This window comes from Kogia breviceps, chromosome 5 (assembly GCF_026419965.1).
Source record: "Kogia breviceps isolate mKogBre1 chromosome 5, mKogBre1 haplotype 1, whole genome shotgun sequence".
NCBI lineage: Eukaryota > Metazoa > Chordata > Mammalia > Artiodactyla > Physeteridae > Kogia > Kogia breviceps.
Window position 1 is genome coordinate 66,887,473 of NC_081314.1, and position 18,983 is coordinate 66,906,455.

The following is an 18,983-nucleotide window of genomic DNA, read 5'->3' on the forward strand; positions in this document are numbered from 1 at the left end:
CACATATATCCCCATTCTCCTCCCTCTTGCGTCTCCCTCCCACCCTCCCTATCTCTCCCCTCTAGGTGGTCACAAAGCACTGTGCTGATCTCCCTGTGCTATGTAGCTGCTTCCCACTAGCTATCTATTTTACATTTGGTACTGTATATATGTCAATGCTACTCTCTCACTTTGTCCCAGCTTACCCTTCCCCGTCCCCATGCCCCTCAAGTCCATTCTCTACATCTATGTCTTTATTCCTGTCCTGCCCCTTGGTTCATCAGAATATTTTTTTTTTTTTTGGATTCCATATATATGTGCTAGCATATGGTATTTGTTTTTCTCTTTCTGACTTACTTCACTCTGTATGACAGACTAGGTCCATCTACCTCACTACAAATAACTCAATTTCGTTTCTTTTTATGGCTGAGTAATATTCCACTGTATATATGTGTCACATCTTCTTTATCCATTCATCTGTTGATGGACACTTAGGTTGCTTCCATGTCCTGGCTACTGTAAATAGAGCTGCAGTGAATATTGTGGTACATTACTCTTTTTGAATTATGGTTTTCTCAGGGTATATGCCCAGTAGTGATTGCTGGGTCATATGGTAATTCTATTTTTCGTTTTTTAAGGAACCTCCATACTGTTCTCCATAGTGGCTGTATCAATTTACATTCCCACCAACAGTGCAAGAGGGTTCCCTTTTCTCCACAGCCTCTCCAGCATTTATTGTTTGTAGATTTTTTGATGATGGCCACTCTGACCAGTGTGAGGTGATACCTCATTGTAGTTTTGATTTGCATTTCTCTAATGATTAGTGATGAGCATCCTTTCATGTGTTCGTTGGCAATCTGTATGTCTTCTTTGGAGAAATGTCTGTTTAGGTCTTCTGCCCATTTTTGGGTTGGGTTGTTTGTTTTTTTGATATTAAGCTGCATGAGCTGCTTGTATATTTTGGAGATTAATCCTTTGTCAGTTGCTTCGTTTGCAAATATTTTCTCCCATTCTGAGGGTTCTCTTTTTGTCTTGTTTATGGTTTCCTTTGTTGTGAAAAAGCTTTTAAGTTTCATTAGGTCCCATTTGTTTATTTTTGTTTTTATTTCCATTTCTCTAGGAGGTGGGTCAAAAAGGATCTTGCTCTGATTTAAGTCAAAGAGTGTTCTTCCTATGTTTTCCTCTAAGTGTTTTACAGTGTCTGGCCTTACATTTAGGTCTTTAACCCACTTTGAGCTTATTTTTGTGTACGGTGTTAGGAAGTATTCTAACTTCATTCTTTTACATGTAGCTGTCCAGTTTTCCCAGTACCACTTATTGAAGAGGCTGTCTTTCCTCCATTGTATATTCTTGCCTCCTTTACCAAAGATAAGGTGACCATAGGTGCATGGGTTTATCTCTGGGCTTTTTATCCTGTTCCATTGATCTACATTTCTGTTTTTGTGCCAGTACCATATTGTCTTGATTACTGTAGCTTTGCAGTACAGTCTGAAGTCAGGGAGCCTGGTTCTTCCAGCTCCATTTTTCTTTCTCAAGAATGCTTTGGCTATTTGGGGTCTTTTGTGTTTCCATACAAAGTGTGAAATTTTTTGTTCTAGTTCTGCGAAAAATGCCATTGGTAGTTTGATAGGGATTGCATTGAATCTGTAGATTGCTTTGGGTAGTACAGTCATTTTCACAATGTTGATTCTTTCAATCCAAGAACATGGTATATCTCTCCACATGTTTGTATCATCTTTAATTTCTTTCATCAGTGTCTTGCAGTTTTCTGCATACAGGTCTTTTGTATCCTTAGGTAGGTTTATTCCTAGGTATTTTATTCTTTTTGTTGCAATGGTAAATGGGAGTGTTTCCTTAATTTCTCTTTCAGATTTTCCATCATTCGTGTATAGGAATGGAAGAGATTTCTGTGCATTAATTTTGTATCCTGTTACTTTACCAAATTCATTGATTAGCTCTAGTAGTTTTCTGGTAGCATCTTTACAATTCTCTATGTAGAGTATCATGTCATCTGCAAACAGTGACAGTTTTTCTTCTTCTTTTCCAGTTTGGATTCCTTTGATTTTTTTTCTTTTCTGATTGCTGTGGCTAGAACTTCCAAAACTATGCTGAATAACAGTAGTGAGAGTGGGCAACCTTGTCTTGTTCCTGATCTTAGAGGAAACGGTTTCAGTTTTTCACCACCACTGAGAATAATGTTGGCTGTGGGTTTGTCTTATATCCTAGTTCTCTTCTAAATGATGATTTAAAAAATTAAGAAAAATATGGTTCTTTTTCCTGAGCCAAAATTATAAGGTTAATTTTATTCTCAAAGGCATTCCTGTGGCATCTAAAAATAGAGAGATTTATGGGAAGGAAGAGCAGATTTGGCAACACCTTTCAATTTCTTAATTTTAGACCTGAGTCTTCAATAAATTATAATTCTCTCTTTTTTTTTTTTCCTTTCAGTATGCGGGCCTCTCACTGTTGTGGCCTCTCCCGTTGCGGAGCACAGACTCCGGACGCGCAGGCCCAGCGGCCATGGCTCACGAGCCCAGCCGCTCTGCGGCATGTGGGATCCTCCCGGACCGGGGCACAAACCCGTTTCCCCTGCATCGGCAGGTGGACTCTCAACCAGTGCGCCACCAGGGAAGCCCTATAATTCTCTTTAATGTTGCTTGTTTGACCTTGTTATCTCATACCCAAAGGGAATGACATCCTCATCAACAGATCCAGTCTATGCTGTCCAAATTCATTACTGTTTTAGAGAAATGCCAAATAAACACACCCAAGAACGTTGACCCCACATGAATGCAGGTGATTCAAAGAGCTGTGAACCTCTTTGAATCAGTGGGTTCAAATGCCACTTCTGAAGAAAGTGGGGTGGTGGTGGTGGTGTGGAGGTCTAGTTTTAAAGACAAGTCTGAACATTGCCTGTGGTTATATGAAATTAAGTTGGTACTTTTTTTTTTTTTGAAACTGCTAAAAATTAAAAAGGGAATGGCGGGCTTCCCTGGTGGCGCAGTGGTTGAGAGTCCACCTGCCGATGCAGGGGACACGGGTTTGTGCCCCGGTCTGGGAGGATCCCACATGCCGCGGAGCGGCTGGGCCCGTGAGCCATGGCCGCTGAGCCTGCGTGTCCGGAGCCTGTGCTCTGCAACGGGAGAGGCCACAGCAGTGAGAGGCCCGCATACCGCAAAAAAAAAAAAAAAAAAAAAAAAGGGAACGGCAATATCATTTTTAGAGTGATTTAAAAAAAGAAGTCCTATCTAGGTCAACTGTATAGTTAAAGCTGTTCTTATTTAGAAGGAGTCAACTTAAATAGAAATTGACTCAAATTATGGAAACACATTGTTTTTAGGAGGCAGAAGCTTCAGGCTAAAGGTAGAATAAAGCCTAGGAAAAGATAACAGCGTTAAACATATATCCTTCTTAGTTATTTTATCTTTGGCAATCTGGCAGATTTCAGAGACAGGCATCATTCTAGAGTACGAACAAAAGGCGGGGGAAAGATACTGGAAGATGAAAAAACGTGAGTAGTAATAATGCCTGAAGACCATCTTGAGAACTGTGATTTGGAGTGTACCTAGAAGAGAGTACAGCATGGGGAGAACGATGAAGGCTGCTACCGTGTATAGGATGCTCGCCCTTTGCCAGCCTCTGTGCTTGTATAAAATTTGCACAAATTTATTCAATCTTCACAACAACAGGGCTTGGTAGTATCCCCATTTCATGGAAAAGAAAACAAGCTTAGGCGTGGTTAACTTGTCTAAGACACAGAGCCCAGATCTCTCTGACTTCTTACCGCCACGCTGCAGGGCCTCTGGGCCCCACTTAGCTAATGAGGTGGCTCGGACACTGGAGCTGCCCCTTCTGCAATGGGGAGCACATGGTGTCATGGGAAAGCGCTAGATCAGAGGTCACTAGATCTCAGTCCCCGATGGGGGCTCTAACATGCCCAGCTGGCCTGAAATGTGGCACGAAACATGTGGGTGCTGAGCTCCTCACCTGACAGTGCCGCTGAAGAGCACCGGCTCTTGGGGAATGATGGAGAGTTTGCTCCGGAGGTCAGCAAGGCCGATATCACTGATTCTCACTCCGTCGATCTTGATGCAGCCTCCAGATAACTCCACCAGACGGAAGAGGGCCATGCCCAGAGAGGACTTCCCTGACGAGTCAGAAGACGGGCAGAAAAGTCGTTCAATTAGCAAATTCTGTGAAGACAAAACTGGTTTAATTCTCAGGGCAACCTCATCTATTTTTCTATTTGTTCAATCATTATTTCAACTGATTAACTCAGATAATGTATAAAATGATAGCCAGAAACAAAAACCAAAACCAAAACCAATGAACTTTCCTGGGACTTCCCTGGCGGTCCAGTGGTTAAGAATCCACGCTTCCACTGCAGGGGGCATGGGTTTGATCCCTGGATGGGGAACTAAGATCCCACATGCCGCGTGGTGCGGCCAAACAAACCCCCCCAAAAAACAATTAACTTTCCTGAGCTACCAAGCATATGCATTTACATCACACAGCTCCAGCCTGAGAAGGAGTGGGAGGGACTGTTATACTCTCATGAGAGTAAAATGGAGAAACGCCTCCTTTTCACCTTAGGAACAGGTACACAGGGTTAATGCTTCTCAGGCAAAGTGAGAACAGACAGCAAGGAGCTAGTGGCAAGTCAGAGGACAAGCTGTCTTCTCTCTCTTCTGTCCCCTTATCTTAGCTGAGAGAGAAACAAGACAAGGCCTTGCATCGCTGTGGCAGCTGGGAAATGGAAGAAGTTCCCGGCTAAACACACAAGGGAAGGTGGTTTGGGCTTGAGAAAATGAGTGGCTATAGATTCTCTACCACAATAGGAAAATGCGGTAGAAAAGCAGGTTTGGGGGTTAAAATAGTGAGTTCAGTATCACAGTGATAAGCAGAACAGCTTTGCTTAATTGACTCTTTTTTTTGGCTACATTGGGTCTTCGTTCCTGCATGCAGGCTTTCTCTAGTTGTAGCGAGCAGGGGCTACTCTTCAGTGCGGTGCATGGGCTTCTCATTGCGGTGGCTTCTCTTGTTGTGGAGCATGGGCTCTAGGTGCACGGGCTTCAGTAGTTGCAGCACGCGGGTTCAGTAGTTGCAGCACATGGGCCCTAGAGTGGGTGGGCTTCAGTAGTTGTGGTGCAGGGGCTCAGTAGTTGTGGCACGCAGGTTTTAGGGCACATGGGCTTCAGTAGTTGTGGCACGTGGGCTCAGTAGCTGTGGCACGTGGGCCTAGTTGCTCCACAGCATGTGGAATCTTCCTGGACCAGGGATCAAACCCGTGTCCCACTGCATTGGCAGGTGGATTCTTAACCGCTGCGCCACCAGAGAAGTCCCTTAATTAACTCTTCATTTAAAAAATGATACAAGGGCCTCCCTGGTGGCGCAGTGGTTGAGAGTCCACCTGCTGATGCAGGGGACACGGGTTCGTGCTCCGGTCCGGGAAGATCCCACATGACGCGGAGCGGCTGGGCCTGTGAGCCATGGCCACTGAGCCTGTGCGTCCGGAGCCTGTGCTCCGCAACAGGTGAGGCCACAACAGTGAGAGGCCCGCGTACCACACAAAAAAATAAAAATAAAAAAATAAAAAATGATACAAGTAATTCAAGCAGATTTAATATCAATCTCCCATAATCTCACTACCGCTTTTTTTTTTTTGGACACATTTACTTTTAGTTTTTTCCTCAGAGTTGAGATCATACCAGAGAAATAATATTGTAACTGCTTTTCCACTTAACATTACCTAGCAAGCACTCAATCATATTATTACCTTTTCAAGACAAAGTTTTAGTGGCTGCAACAAATTCCATCATGTGGCTGTACTCTTACTTATTTAATCAGTCCTCTAACATTGCACATGTAGTTTATTTAAAACTTACTATACTAATGCTATGGCAACCTGGTCAGTGCTCAAACTGCTCCTATCTCAGACGATTTCCTTGAAACGGATCCTCAGAACTGAAACTACTTTGTCAAAAAGATATAAATATTTTAAAAGCTCAGTGTTCTACCTCACCAAAAAAAAAAAAAGGTTTGACATAGTCCTGTCTATCTACCATTCTGCAAGTCAGACCCACAGTTTAGATGTAGAACCACAGGTTTTTATCTGTTAGAGCAGTTTTCCTAGTTCTTGACCCTCCTCCCCTCCTCTGGCTCCATGTTCTGAAAGACCTCTCATGGCAGCCTTGTGACTGTCTATTCAGAGGTCAGTGAGGGCACAAATACCTGCCTCACCCCAATGTTTGCAGCCACAGTCCTGCTGTTGAGATTTGACCCCCGTCAAACAACCTGTGGGAACCCAGAACGCCCATCTCCCTAAGGCAGGAGTCCTCAGGTCCATCTACCAGAAACGAGTTGGGAAACCTGAGTCCATGTAGCAGGACAGTTCTTGATGAGGCCTCTCTTCCTGGAACTGGCTTTTTCAGGACTGGAGGATATGGTTAGGGGCCCCTCCCAGGTAGAAGGGAGGAGGTGGAGGCCCTCCCCAGTGCCGTGGCAGTGGTTCAAGATTTAAGCTGAGGAAGGAATGGCGCTCAAATAAACAGGTTAAGTTGTTCCACTTTAACAAAAGATCTGAGACTAGACTACCTTTGTACTGATGGAACGTGTTGGTTAAAAAGGCAATGAGGTCCTCACAGTGGTTACAACCACGGCAGAGAGCCAGGGCCTATGACATAGTCTCAGAAGAAGCTTATAAGCATTACAGTTTAGACTTTGTAAGTCGGGCTATTTTTTTTTTTTTTTTTTTTTTTTGCGATACGCGGGCCTCTCACCGTTGTGGCCTCTCCCGTTGCGGAGCACAGGCTCCGGACGCACAGGCTCCGCGGCCATGGCTCACGGGCCCAGCCGCTCCGCGGCATGTGGGATCCTCCCGGACCGGGGCATGAACCCGTGTCCCCTGCATTGGCAGGCAGACTCTCAACCACTGCGCCACCAGGGAAGCCCAAGTCGGGCTATTTATAATTATTTTATTTTTGTTTATGTCTCATCTGTCACTACTCATTGTTTAATAAAGTCTTGGTGAAAATTTCGGTCTGTCTTACCTGTGTTAAAGGGAAACACAGGAAGGGAGGTCAGTCAGAGCTTTCAGGGGAGCAGTGCACCCCTGGGGGCCAATGTAGCAGAGGGAATTCGAGGGAGAAAGCAAAGTAAGAGCCGTGGGGATATTCACCCTCCTTGGCTGGGCATTCTCTTTCCAATGCACAAGCCTAGAGGCAGTATCTTGTTTTGACATGAAATAATTCCTTCAAAGAGGAAGCAGCTTTTTCTTTTCTGGTTAGCAGTTTCTTTAAAGTAAATTGGCTAGAAAAGACTTTTTTTTTTTTAATGGCAAGAAAAAAAAAGCTAAAAGAGTTTTGATGCCAAGGAAGCATGGAACTCAGAAAGCTAATGAGAAGTGACTCAGAGAGACCTCTTACACAAGGGTAAACAGGTTAGTGAAAGATGACAAGACTCAATCTTGAAATGTTATTCAGGAAGGAAAGAGGGAAAGAAACACATTATTCAAGTCTTGACTCTAGAAATCTAAGGGGCATATAGTAACACATTTCTAAGAATGAGAGTGAAATTAAATGCCTAAAAGGAAGGCCTAGTCTCTATCTGCAACTGATGTCAGATCAAGAAAATAATTTCTGTCTTCAAAGGAACATAGGTTCCCTACTTAGAATGATGTTGGCTTCTGATAAATATGAGGCTATACAGGCAACACATCACAAAGACCTTAAATTTTTTGTATATTTTTACTTCATAGAAATAAGGATGTTCACTGCAGTGCTATTCATAATAGTGAAAAATTGACGACCTCAATGCCCTTCAATTGAAGCAGGGTTAATATAAATGATGGTACATCCATAAAACAGAATTTTATATCATGCTGCATAGAAATCATGTCATAGAATATTAATTGACATGGAAAATATTTGGTAATTTTAAAAGCAGGCCATGAAACAGTGTGTATAAAAGGACCTCATATTTGTAAACACATTTGTTGATAGAAAAAGCCTAACAAGATATCCACCAAAATGTCAACAGTAATTATCTCTGGGTAATGGAGTTATGGGCACCTTTCCCCTTTTTGTACTTTGCTATATGTTCCAAGTGTTCTGCACTGAGAATGTATACTTTTATGATTAGAAAAAGCATTAAATGTTATGAAAGCAGGGTTGAAAATAAGCCTAGAAAAGTGGTTTCAGAGACGGAGACACTAACTGCTCATTTAACAGGAATCTGATATGAAGGGATGAGACTGGTATTCAATAAACAGGAAATCATGGGTCCCAGACTAGATTCTGGTAGGGCCAAATGTTTCTCCATAGAGGACATCCTTACCCGATCCCGTCCGTCCCACGATGCCAATCTTCTCCTTAGGTTTGATGGTGAAGGACACTTTCTTCAAGACCAGGGGGAGATTTTCTTGGTACCTCATCTCTGCATTCTCAAAGGTGACCTCTCCTTCCTGCGGCCAGTCAGGGGAGGGGGACTTGTTCTTAATTCTGGCAGGGGCTTCCAAGGAAAGAGTCTGGGGAGACAGAAGTGGCTGGTTCAGACTGACTATAGATTCTGGGGGAGCTGCAAGGTCTTGTCACAGAGAAGTAAAACCAGGACACCCAAAGCAACCACACAGAGAAAACTGCCGCTCTGTTCCCTTGCTGTGAAAGAGTCCCCTTGCAGTGAATGCTCATCACCAGTAAACTAGACAGAGACAGAGTACAGTGGTCTCTACACTTAGCAGTCTACAATGGCTACTAAGCAGCAGCTCGGGAAGGGCAGTGGCTTTCAAACTGCCTTCTGTCATAAGGAATTCTTCCACAAAACCTCCTTGGAGGGACTTCCCTGGTGGTGCAGTGGTTAAGAATCCACCTGCCAATGCAGGGGACACGGGTTCGAGCCCTGGTCCGGGAAGATCCCACATGCCGCGGAGCAACTAAGCCCGTGCACCACGACTACTGAGCCTGAGATCTAGAGCCCGTGAGCCACAACTACTGAGCCCGTGCACCACAACTACTGAAGCCTGCCTGCCTAGAGCCCGTGCTCTGCAATAAGAGAAGCCACCGCAATGAGAAGCCCGTGCACGGCAACGAAGAGTAGCCCCCGTTCGCCTCAACTAGAGAAAGTCGCACAGCAACAAAGACCCAATGCAGCCAAAAAAACCAAAAAACAAAAAAACACTTCCTTGGAGACCAACGTGAGGCATGAAGCCTTCCATCCCTCTTCAAGCACAGCAGTTTTTATTGGAATTTTTTGAAAATATTCCCTTTGAAACAGGGTTCCATCATTTGAAAACCACTGGCCTGAACCCAAAGGAGGGAAAGTTCATTTATTGAACATTAATCAGACCCTGGCATCCTGCCTTCTCAGTCAGTCCAGGAGAGACAGACTCTACTCCAAATTCCACCACTAATAGCTGCATGACTCAGACATACCACTTCTTCACTCTTCGTCTTAGTTTCTCATCTGCAAATTGTGGGGAATAGATTAGATGATTTTGGAAATCCATTCTAGCTTTAAAATGCTGTGTTTAATACAACCATTGGGTAATTTTTGTCATCAACAGTCACACTTCACGATGCTTTAAAACTCTCTGGTGACTAGTCATGGAGCTTAATAGCCTCATAGGGAAGTAATGGCCAAAGACTGCAGTGCTCTGGCAGGCGGGGGTGGAGACTGAAAACTCTGTGTTGGGACAAGCATCTAGGTTGGGGACTGGCAGTGGGGAGCCAGTCCTCAGGAATATGACTGGTTTGTGCAGAGTATACTCTGTACCACGGCTGACCATCACCCTGACTTTTCCAGCAAGAGACTCACACCAACAGTGATATTAAATCAAACACTACACACCCACATGTACACCCACAAATTGTCCACAGACCAGAGCATTGGGCCAAGAGACTCATGTATAAACATGAAGAATAGCTTTTAGCAGATTTATCAGATAGCCATCTGCCATTCTTTCTGATAACAATCATTTATAAGTTTAAGAAATATCCTATGACTGATGAGGCTCATTGACAAAATAAATCAGCAGGGCATGTCTCTATTAGAAAATGCAGTTTACATAATATACTCGTTCTCAGTGAAAGGCTAGTTTTTTAAAACTATGTTTGTAAGTCAACGTTCTAGTTGGAACTTGGAATGTATTCATTATCTGTAAATAATGATATAAATGCTAATAAAGTCTCTGGGCAGTTCACAAAATAGGTAATTCCTGAGAAATAGGTTAAATGTGAGAATCCTAACTACTCAGGACTCTGCTTCTCTCTACAGAAAATTGCTTTCGAGTTCCACCTATGACACCAGCAAGACACTGCCCCATGGCAGGACTGCAAGGGTTACTGGGGAAAGGTGGGAAGAGCTAGATCATCTCAGTACCGACTCAATTAACTGGTTTCTGAACTGTGAATGCAGTTTAGAATTAGCTACAGAGCTTTTAAAATGTCAGAAGTCTGAGTCCTATCCCAGACCTATTGCACTAGAATCTTCAGAGATGAGGCCCGTGTTAGTCTTTGCCTCAAGCTCCATATGGGATTCTGATGGCCTTCCCTGGTTAAGAACAAGTAAACTAGACTAAGACTTGAAATAATACATGGTTTTAAATAGTGTAAGGAAAATGTTACATTAGTCAGCTTAACTGAATTAATGAGATTAGTAATACTTTGGGGACTGTCCTGGTGGTCCAATGGGTAAGACTCCACGCTCAGGGGGCCCAGGGTTTGATCCCTGGTCAGGGAACTAGATCCCACATGCACGCCACAACTAAGAAGTCCACATGCCACAACTAAGAAGCCCGCACACTGCAACTAAGACCCTGTGCAGCCAAAACAAACAAACAAACAAATAAATAAAGGGAATGCTTTGGAAATTAGCGGATGAACATAGGTTCTCAATCAGGCACAATTCACAAATATATTTAGAAAATCTTAAGATATTCTCTTCTCCACTCCACACATGCTGGAGAGACTGCTGCCTCTCCCGTGGGACAAGATAAGGCAGAGAAAACAAGCATCCTCCTGGGACATTTACTCGAGGCTGTAAAAGGGTAAAACTGCTCCATGAAAAGTCAGATTGTAGCAAAAGGCCTGTAGTAGCCTGACCTTGATGTAGTGGTTGATCCTCTCAACTGAGGTGAAGCGAGCTTCTGTCTCAGATGCCAGTCTGACAGTAAACTGGAACAGTCCTGTTAACTGATAATGGAAAACAAGAATCCAAGAGAGAATTTACTATTAATACACACCAGGCCAACGCTAGAAAACCTCCTTCATCTAAGGGATCACAACTCGAGTTATAAGAACTAACTGGGCACATGCAGCAGCTGGTTTTAGGGACCAAATCATTCTCTAAATATTTAAGACAATGCTAATAGCACCCAATCAACTGCAATTCTCAGTGAATGCAGGCGGCATTGTGGTACTGCTGGCATTAACTTTCCTGTATCCGAGGGCTTTCCGCCCGTCTTTACATTTCCAGTAATTCAACTGTAGCTGAATAACTGCTGTGCTTCATACTTGTACCTACACCTGATGTAGCAGTCACAACAAATGGAGATTATATCAACCTGTGCGCAGCAGTGAGAATGCTTCCAGCAAGGTCAAATAAGAGAAATGAGGCTGGGCCAAAACCGAACGCAGAGCCCCTGTGTGCCTCAGACAGGACTCTGAAACACAGTATATATAACACAGATTCTCCCCCCACCTCTAATAATCAAGGAAGTCTGCATAAATTGGACAAATATCTTTGGGTATCTGTGAAGATACGTATCTCCTTCGGTTTCTTCTGGCTACTTATTTTTATCTTTCCAATATAGAAAAATGTCAAACGTATACAAGAAAAGAGAGGAGAGTATAATGAACTCCCATGTATCAAACATCCATCTTAAAAAATTATCAACTTACAGCCAATATTGTTTCATCTATACCACCTCATCCTTCCATATCATCTGGAATCAAATCCCATATAGGCTATCATTTCACCCATAAATATTTCAGCTTATACCTCTCTAAAATATAAAGATTCCTTAAAAACAACCATTGTCACATCTTAAAAAGTTAGTAACAATTCTTTAACATCTTCAAATATCTAGTCAGTGCTCAAGTTCCCAATTGGTCTTTGGGCTATTTGAAGACCTTCAACCATTCCTAGGGGCCAGAAGGGTTTACTTATGTAACAGTATTGGGAAAATCAGGGGCCTGAAAATAAAACACACAGAAGAAATGTATTGATATTTATTTCTTAGAAGACTAAGAAGAGGCCAGAGATGAAAGGGTAGTGAAGATAGAAACCTATAATTAAGAAACCATTTTCAAAATCATATTTATTTAAGAAAAACATAGCACCTATTTCATAGACAAATGCAACAGAGTTAAATCCCTTTACTCCTATACAGTCAACCTTCAGTATCCATGAGGGATTGGTTCCAGGACTCCCACCAATAAAAAAAAATCCACGGACGCTCAAGTCCCTTATATAAAATGGCATAATATTTGCATAACACCTATACACATCCTCCTATATCCTTTAAGTCATCTCTAGATTACTTATTATACCTAATACAATGTAAATACTATGTAAATAGTTAGAAATACAATGTAGAAAATAGTTGGGCAAAAATAAATAGTTGCCCACCTACAGTAAATTCAGTTTTGCTTTTCGGAACTTTCTGGAAATTCCCCCCCCAAATACTTTTGATCTGCAGTTCGTTGAATCTATGGATGTGGAACATGTGGATGTGGAAGGCTGACTGTATACCAGTCCAGAGTGTTACTGCCAAAGCAGACGGGGAAAAGCTCTAGGAGTTGGAAGTAAAATAATGGCTTAGGGTAGAGCCCCCTACGAGCTCTGTCCTAGGCCAACATACGAGCAAGAGGACGCCCCATCCCAGAGACTAACCTGGACAGCATAAGAGATGGCAAGCCCCGCATAGGCCGGGGGAATCTGCCCGTGCATGAGAACAATCATCAGCCCGGTGGTGGTGATCAGGGCAATGCTGATCAGGTCCAGCCGCACTGCCAGCCACCGCATCGCACACGTGAACAAGAAGAAGGGACTCTGGTTGTTATCTAGTAGCTCCTGATACCTGTGAGGAAGACAGAACACCTAATAGGCAAATAGTGTACCACACAACCCTGGTCATGGAGGATGCCAAAGCTCTGGTGAGTTATGGGTGGAGGGCTAACACTGAAGTACTACTGTTTGTAACCAGGAGTGTGAGATGGAAACTTAAGGAGTGCAGAGTATTCCAGGCTCCACAGACAGGAGGACACGAGGGTTTTCTAGTTTTACCCTTTCAAAGAAACGTGTTAAAGATGCTAGGGAAAGATATCTACTTCAACAGCATAGGGAAAGCAGGAGGGAAGGAGACCAAATAAAGAGACTGCTTTTTTTTTCCTTTTTTTTTTTTTGCCATACGCGGGCCTCTCACTGCTGTGGCCTCTCCCGTTGCGGAGCACAGGCTCCGGACGCGCAGGCTCAGCAGCCATGGCTCACGGGCCCAGCCGCTCCACGGCGTGTGGGATCCTCCCGGACCAGGGCACGAACCCGTGTCCCCTGCATCGGCAGGCGGATTCTCAACCACTGCGCCACCAGGGAAGCCCAAAGAGGCTGCTTAAGCTTTAGAAAAATGTTTTAGGTCAGGGGTCATTTTCTCAAAGAAAGAGAGGTTACAACGGTAAACTGCAGAAATGGCACAAGACCAGAAAAAAAGAAAACCTTGGACTGAAAGTGGAAATTGTCTGCTGACACACTTGTTTCCCAAGGACATGGAGCAAAGAACCGGGAGCAGTGATTTAAACCAGAGCAAAAAGACCTAGACAACCTTTGTCACTGCAGGAGCAAGACATCACTGTCACCAGGGGGCTTAGAGAGTAATCACACCCCACCTGAAGGTCTGGCACCTACACACAACTAGAACTCCAGAGTGGGAGATCTGGGTGGGCAAATGTGCTTTGCTTTAAAAAAAATCACTACCCTCTTTACAATAAGATATGTGCATTTTAGAGAAAATTAAGAAAATGCAATAGAAGAGGAAAATGTAAAATTCCAGTACTCTCACCACTCAGCTAAAACCAGAGTTAATATTCTGCTGCATTTACTCCCAGCATTTTTTTCAATGCACTCACATTTCTGTGGGTATGTACATACACACGTACACGGTCAGCATATTTTACTTTTTCACTTAAAGTTAGGATGCATTTTTCTGAATTGTTTAACTAAACCTTTCTATTTTAGAGTTCCTTTTTAACATTAATTACTTAGTTTTTGGAATGAATAATATACTCTATAGGACAGAATATTCACAAGGTACAAAAGGTTTTATCATGAAAAGTTGGTCTTTCTCCTGCCCTCCTCCAGCTACTCAGTTCCCCTTTCCAGTGGCAACTATTAGTTTCTTATGTGTCCTTTCAGAGATATTCTAAATGTTACAGATACAGAAACATAATTAAAAGGAGCACCCAATACCCGCCCATCTGTACCTTGCTCTTTCACTAATATACCTTGGAGATCATTCATTATCAGTACCGAGAGAGTAGTCTCGTTCTTTTTAGGGGCCATATAATATTCCACCACATGGGGACAACACAGCTTATTTAACCAGTCCTCTACTGAATGACCTTTAGTCTAATTCAATCTCTTGTTAACACAAATCTCCACAATGAGTATATATGTACATACATTTCTCATACAACAATATTCAACAGCTAAATAAAATGTCAGTCTAGTGTCAATGTCTTTTACTGTTCAAAAGATTAAAAAGTTAAAAAAATAATAATAATAACAAAAAAGCAAAACTCTGGGACTTCCTTGGTGCAGTGGTTAACAATCCACCTGCCAATGCAGGGGGCATGGATTCGATCCCTGGTCTGGGAAGATCCCACATGCTGCAGAGCAACTAAGCCCGTGCGCCACAACTACTGAGCCTGCACCCTAGAGCCCGTGAGCCACAACTACTGAGCCTGCATGCCACAACTACTGAAGCCCATGATCCTAGAGCCTGTGCTCTGCAACAAGAGAATCCACCGCAACAAGAGAAGCCACTGTGGACCTCCCTGGTGGCACAGTGGTTAAGAATCCACCTGCTAATGCAGGGGACATGGGTTCGAGCCCTGGTCTGGGAAGATCCCACATGCTGTGGAGCAAGTAAGCCCGTGTGCTACAACTACTGAGCCTGTGCTCTAGAGCCCGTGAGCCACAACTACTAAAGCCCGCGAGCCACAACTACTGAAGCCCACATGCCACAACTACTGAAGCCTGTGTGCCTAGAGCCCGTGCTCTGCAACAAGAGAAGCCACCACAATGAGAAGCCTGTGCACTGCAACGAAGAGTAGCCCCCACTCACCACAACTAGAGAAAGCCTGCGTGCAGCAACAAAGACCCAGCATGGCCAAAAATAAAATAAATAAAATAAAAATTTAAAAAATAAAAGTAACCATTCCAAAAACAGTAAAAACAAAACAAAACAAAACAAAAAAAACAAGAGAAGCCACTGCGATGAGAAGCACAGGCACTGCAACAGAGTAAACGCCCGCTCTCCGCAACTAGAGAAAGCCCACGCGCAGCAGAGAAGAACCAATGCAGCCAAAAATAAATAAATAAAATAAATAAATTTTTTAAAAAAGCAAAACTCCATCAAATATAGCCATTCAGAACTGAAAGCTAACAGACTCCAAATCTGTGTTTTTGTCTTCCCATTTGCTCAGAAGGGAGCTCCACCAAGCAAGTGAATCTTAATCAGAGATCATTAAATTACTAATACTCTTAGTAATGAGCTTTATAATCTGGAATTCTGACCTTGAAAGGCTTCTTAAACTATCATTAAATGTTGAGATCCTGGCTCCCCATTAAGCCCTCTGGCCCCCATTGAACTAACCTGTGTAGAAATTCCTGTCCTTTGTTGTAGGCGTGGATGGTGGCAAGGCCCTGTATGCTGGATGTGATGTGGGAGAGGAAAGGTGACTGCGTGATATTGTCCAGACGCTTCAGCTCTCGGATCAGAACCCTGGAGAGAGAATGTGTTCTGTGTCAGAGGGGTAGACTAGCAACTCTGGCTTCATCCTTTGCCCTGGAAGACATGAAGACTTCCTGTTTACCTGGAGACAATGTGCAGAACTGAAAAGAGGATGATGAGGGGCCCCACTGCCACAAGGAACCACGGGAAAACTCCCGCGATCATTCCAACACAGAAGAACACAAGGATGACATTCTGGATGAACATCTCAGCCTGGAACGGCAGGCGCACATCGACTGGGGAAACCGTAAAGGAACATGTGTCAGATGCTGGGATCCACAAACAGGGAAAATGGAATTTTAAATTTCCCCCAATTTTTAAAAAACAAAAAGAGGCTCCCTAAAATCCCTATCTGAAAGTTGTGATTTTTGCCTTTTAAACAGTCTGATCAAAGAAAAATCTGGAAACCTGGTTGCTCTAATTTTTCTTATCCCAAGAGCATTTAAGTGATCTTTTTCCCCTGTGCCCTCTTTTTGGTTCATTATGCTGCCCAACCCCTTTAAACATTTCTTCCACTTTGCAAAGTAATATATGCTTGTTGTAAAATATGTGGAAAATAAATATGCAAAAAAAATAAATAAACATAGTCTTTATTCTTACCAATATCAATGAACTGCCATTAACGTTTAGGAAATTTTTCATCATGGAAAATTTTAAACATACACAAAAGTTGAAAGAGTATAGAACCTCCAGTAGTTATCAACATTTTCTTCACCGTTTTTTGAACATCTCCCCTCACCTGTTTTCATGCAAATCTGAGACATGTTGATACCACTGATTTTTTTTTTCAATCTTTTTTCCATTTGTCTGTATGTGAGTTTAACAGAAATGGGATCATGTCATGCATATACGTATCACTGTTCTGTTTATCAGTGATGATTTTGATCCCTTGTTACCTCTGGCCATGGCTTTACACTGGCCTATTGACATCTGAAACAAACTCCTTCTATGGAGGCAACACAGTACAGTAGTCAAAAAGATCTGGGCTCAATTCCCAGCTTGTTATTTAATAGCTGTGTGATCTTGAGCAAGTTATTTAACCTTTCTAGGCATCAGCTTTTCCGTGTATTCAGTGGATGAAACGATATCCACACCTCACAGGGCTGCTGTAAGGATTAGGATAACGCATGTAGAATATTCAGTACGCTGCTTGTTACACAGTAAGCCCTCAATGAATGTCAGGCAGCATCACTATCATTATGGGCTATGGGAGTATAGTTGACCCTTGAACAACGTAGGGGTTAGGGACGCAGACCCTCTGTGCAGTCAAAAATCCACATATAACTTAGTCAGCCCTCCATATATGTGGTTCCTCATCCGTATTTCCATATCTGCAGATTCAGCCAACCTGTCGTTCAAGGGTCAGCTGTATTTAAGTTCTGGTGCTGGCACAGTCCATGAAGCATCCAGCATCCAGCAAACCTGTCAGAGGTTGTAGGTGTCCAGGAACCTATGCACTACCCACAAGTAAATATGTGTTTTGGACTCTGAGATGCCCCCGTCCAAAGCCTCTATGCTAACTCAGTGCTCTGAACTGGTTTTCAGTTTAAATAAGATCAAATAAGAACTCAGACAAAAGGTGAAAAAGGAGATAGGTCCTTAGCCTAAAGAGAGGTTGCAATGTGGAGAAAATGCCCAAACTGAAATGTTCCTGATGCAAACACCGACAGCCACTGTGCTCTGGCTTGTGCTCCAGAGCACAACAGAGAGAAGCAGTGAGAAATACCTTCATCCATGTCTTTGGAAAACCTGTTGAGAATCCTCCCAGTGGGGGTAGTGTCAAAAAACTTCATAGGGCTTTGAAGGATCCTTCGGAAAAGCTCGTCATGGAGCCGGGAGGAGGCTCGCAATGTGCCCTGAGGGGCAGAGCACAGCGTAATCAGAGATCTGGGACTCGGGCAGGCTCAGCTCCCACTCCACGGGTCTCAACTCCATAGGACATCGACGCCCAAAGCCAGAGAAGGGCAAATGGTCATGGAGGAGGGAGGTGGCTAATAGGAAAAAGCTGAGGCTTGATGGGATGCAGGTCACTTCAGCGAGGGCCACCCCTCTTTAAAGGAGCTCCCCGACTCAGAGTAAACCCGAGAGATGCCAGGCGGGATCCCGACCACACAGCCACCGGGGAGAGGAGCAGAGGCCCCCACCAGGGCACATACCTTGACAAAGACCACTCCGCGAATGGCTTTCAGGATCAGCATGACTGCCATGGAGAGGGCGTAGATGCTGGCGTAGTACTGCATGAGAGGATGGTCCTTCATGCTGCCGCCCACAGACGTCCTGTTTTCCTGAGTCACTGTGGTGTTCTGTTTGGAGGCAAGGGTCTGTGAGGAAAGACTCCCAGGGACTGCCAAGAACCCCGCATCAGGGCCATTCTTGGCTCAGGATAAAAACTCTGGGACCTGGCTGAGGCAGACACAAGGCAGCCTTTGCCCCGCTCCCTCTCTCTTTTCTAAGGACGACAGCAGACAGCCTACAGTTTGCTACTGATCAGCTCTACTGCTCCGTGAGTTGGTCAGGGAGCAATTATCTGCTGAGGTTACATTAAGGACTCATCTCTTATCCTGGGTAATCCTTGTTCATTGCTTCTTTTAACTGAAAACTAGAACAGTTTCCCTAAGGAGAGACAGGGACTATGGAGAGATGGCCACTTTATGATACATATAATTTTCCCATTAATGAGGAACCTTACCCCACTTCCTTGCTTGATCCAGTAACCCAACCACCAGTTGCTGAAGGCAGTACTGCCCACGTTCAGCATGAAAAGGGACAGAATGACCAGGAATGCCAAGGGGCCCCCAGCAGCCTGGATGTAGACACCATATACTGACCAGGGCACGGAACCCTGCCCCTTCTCTTCCATTTGCACAAGCTGCCCTAGGTAAGGAAAAGAGAGACACGAACTCAGAAAGGAAAGGCTGCTTTTCAAAACTAAGTCACCTGTAGAAGAGCAGAATCAAAGGGAGCCTACAGTTTCACAGAGCTCTAGATGAGAATTATTTCC

General features: G+C 43.7%; 1 protein-coding gene across 2 annotated transcripts in view; it reads right to left on the reverse strand.

The window, feature by feature from the left end:
- The window catches only part of ABCC5 (ATP binding cassette subfamily C member 5), a 91,773-nt gene that overhangs the window by 12,976 nt on the left and 59,814 nt on the right, over positions 1-18,983 (reverse strand). The window contains exons 18-26 of one of the 2 annotated variants that reach the window (XM_059064511.2): positions 18,672-18,856; positions 18,139-18,285; positions 17,709-17,838; positions 16,065-16,218; positions 15,845-15,973; positions 12,868-13,054; positions 11,076-11,165; positions 8,314-8,503; positions 3,967-4,126 (exon numbers count right to left, since the gene is read on the reverse strand). In XM_059064511.2, the coding sequence (XP_058920494.1) occupies positions 3,967-4,126; positions 8,314-8,503; positions 11,076-11,165; positions 12,868-13,054; positions 15,845-15,973; positions 16,065-16,218; positions 17,709-17,838; positions 18,139-18,285; positions 18,672-18,856 (1,372 nt within the window). The remainder of the gene's footprint in view (positions 1-3,966; positions 4,127-8,313; positions 8,504-11,075; positions 11,166-12,867; positions 13,055-15,844; positions 15,974-16,064; positions 16,219-17,708; positions 17,839-18,138; positions 18,286-18,671; positions 18,857-18,983) is intronic. The other variant, XM_067034118.1, reaches the window with a different exon arrangement.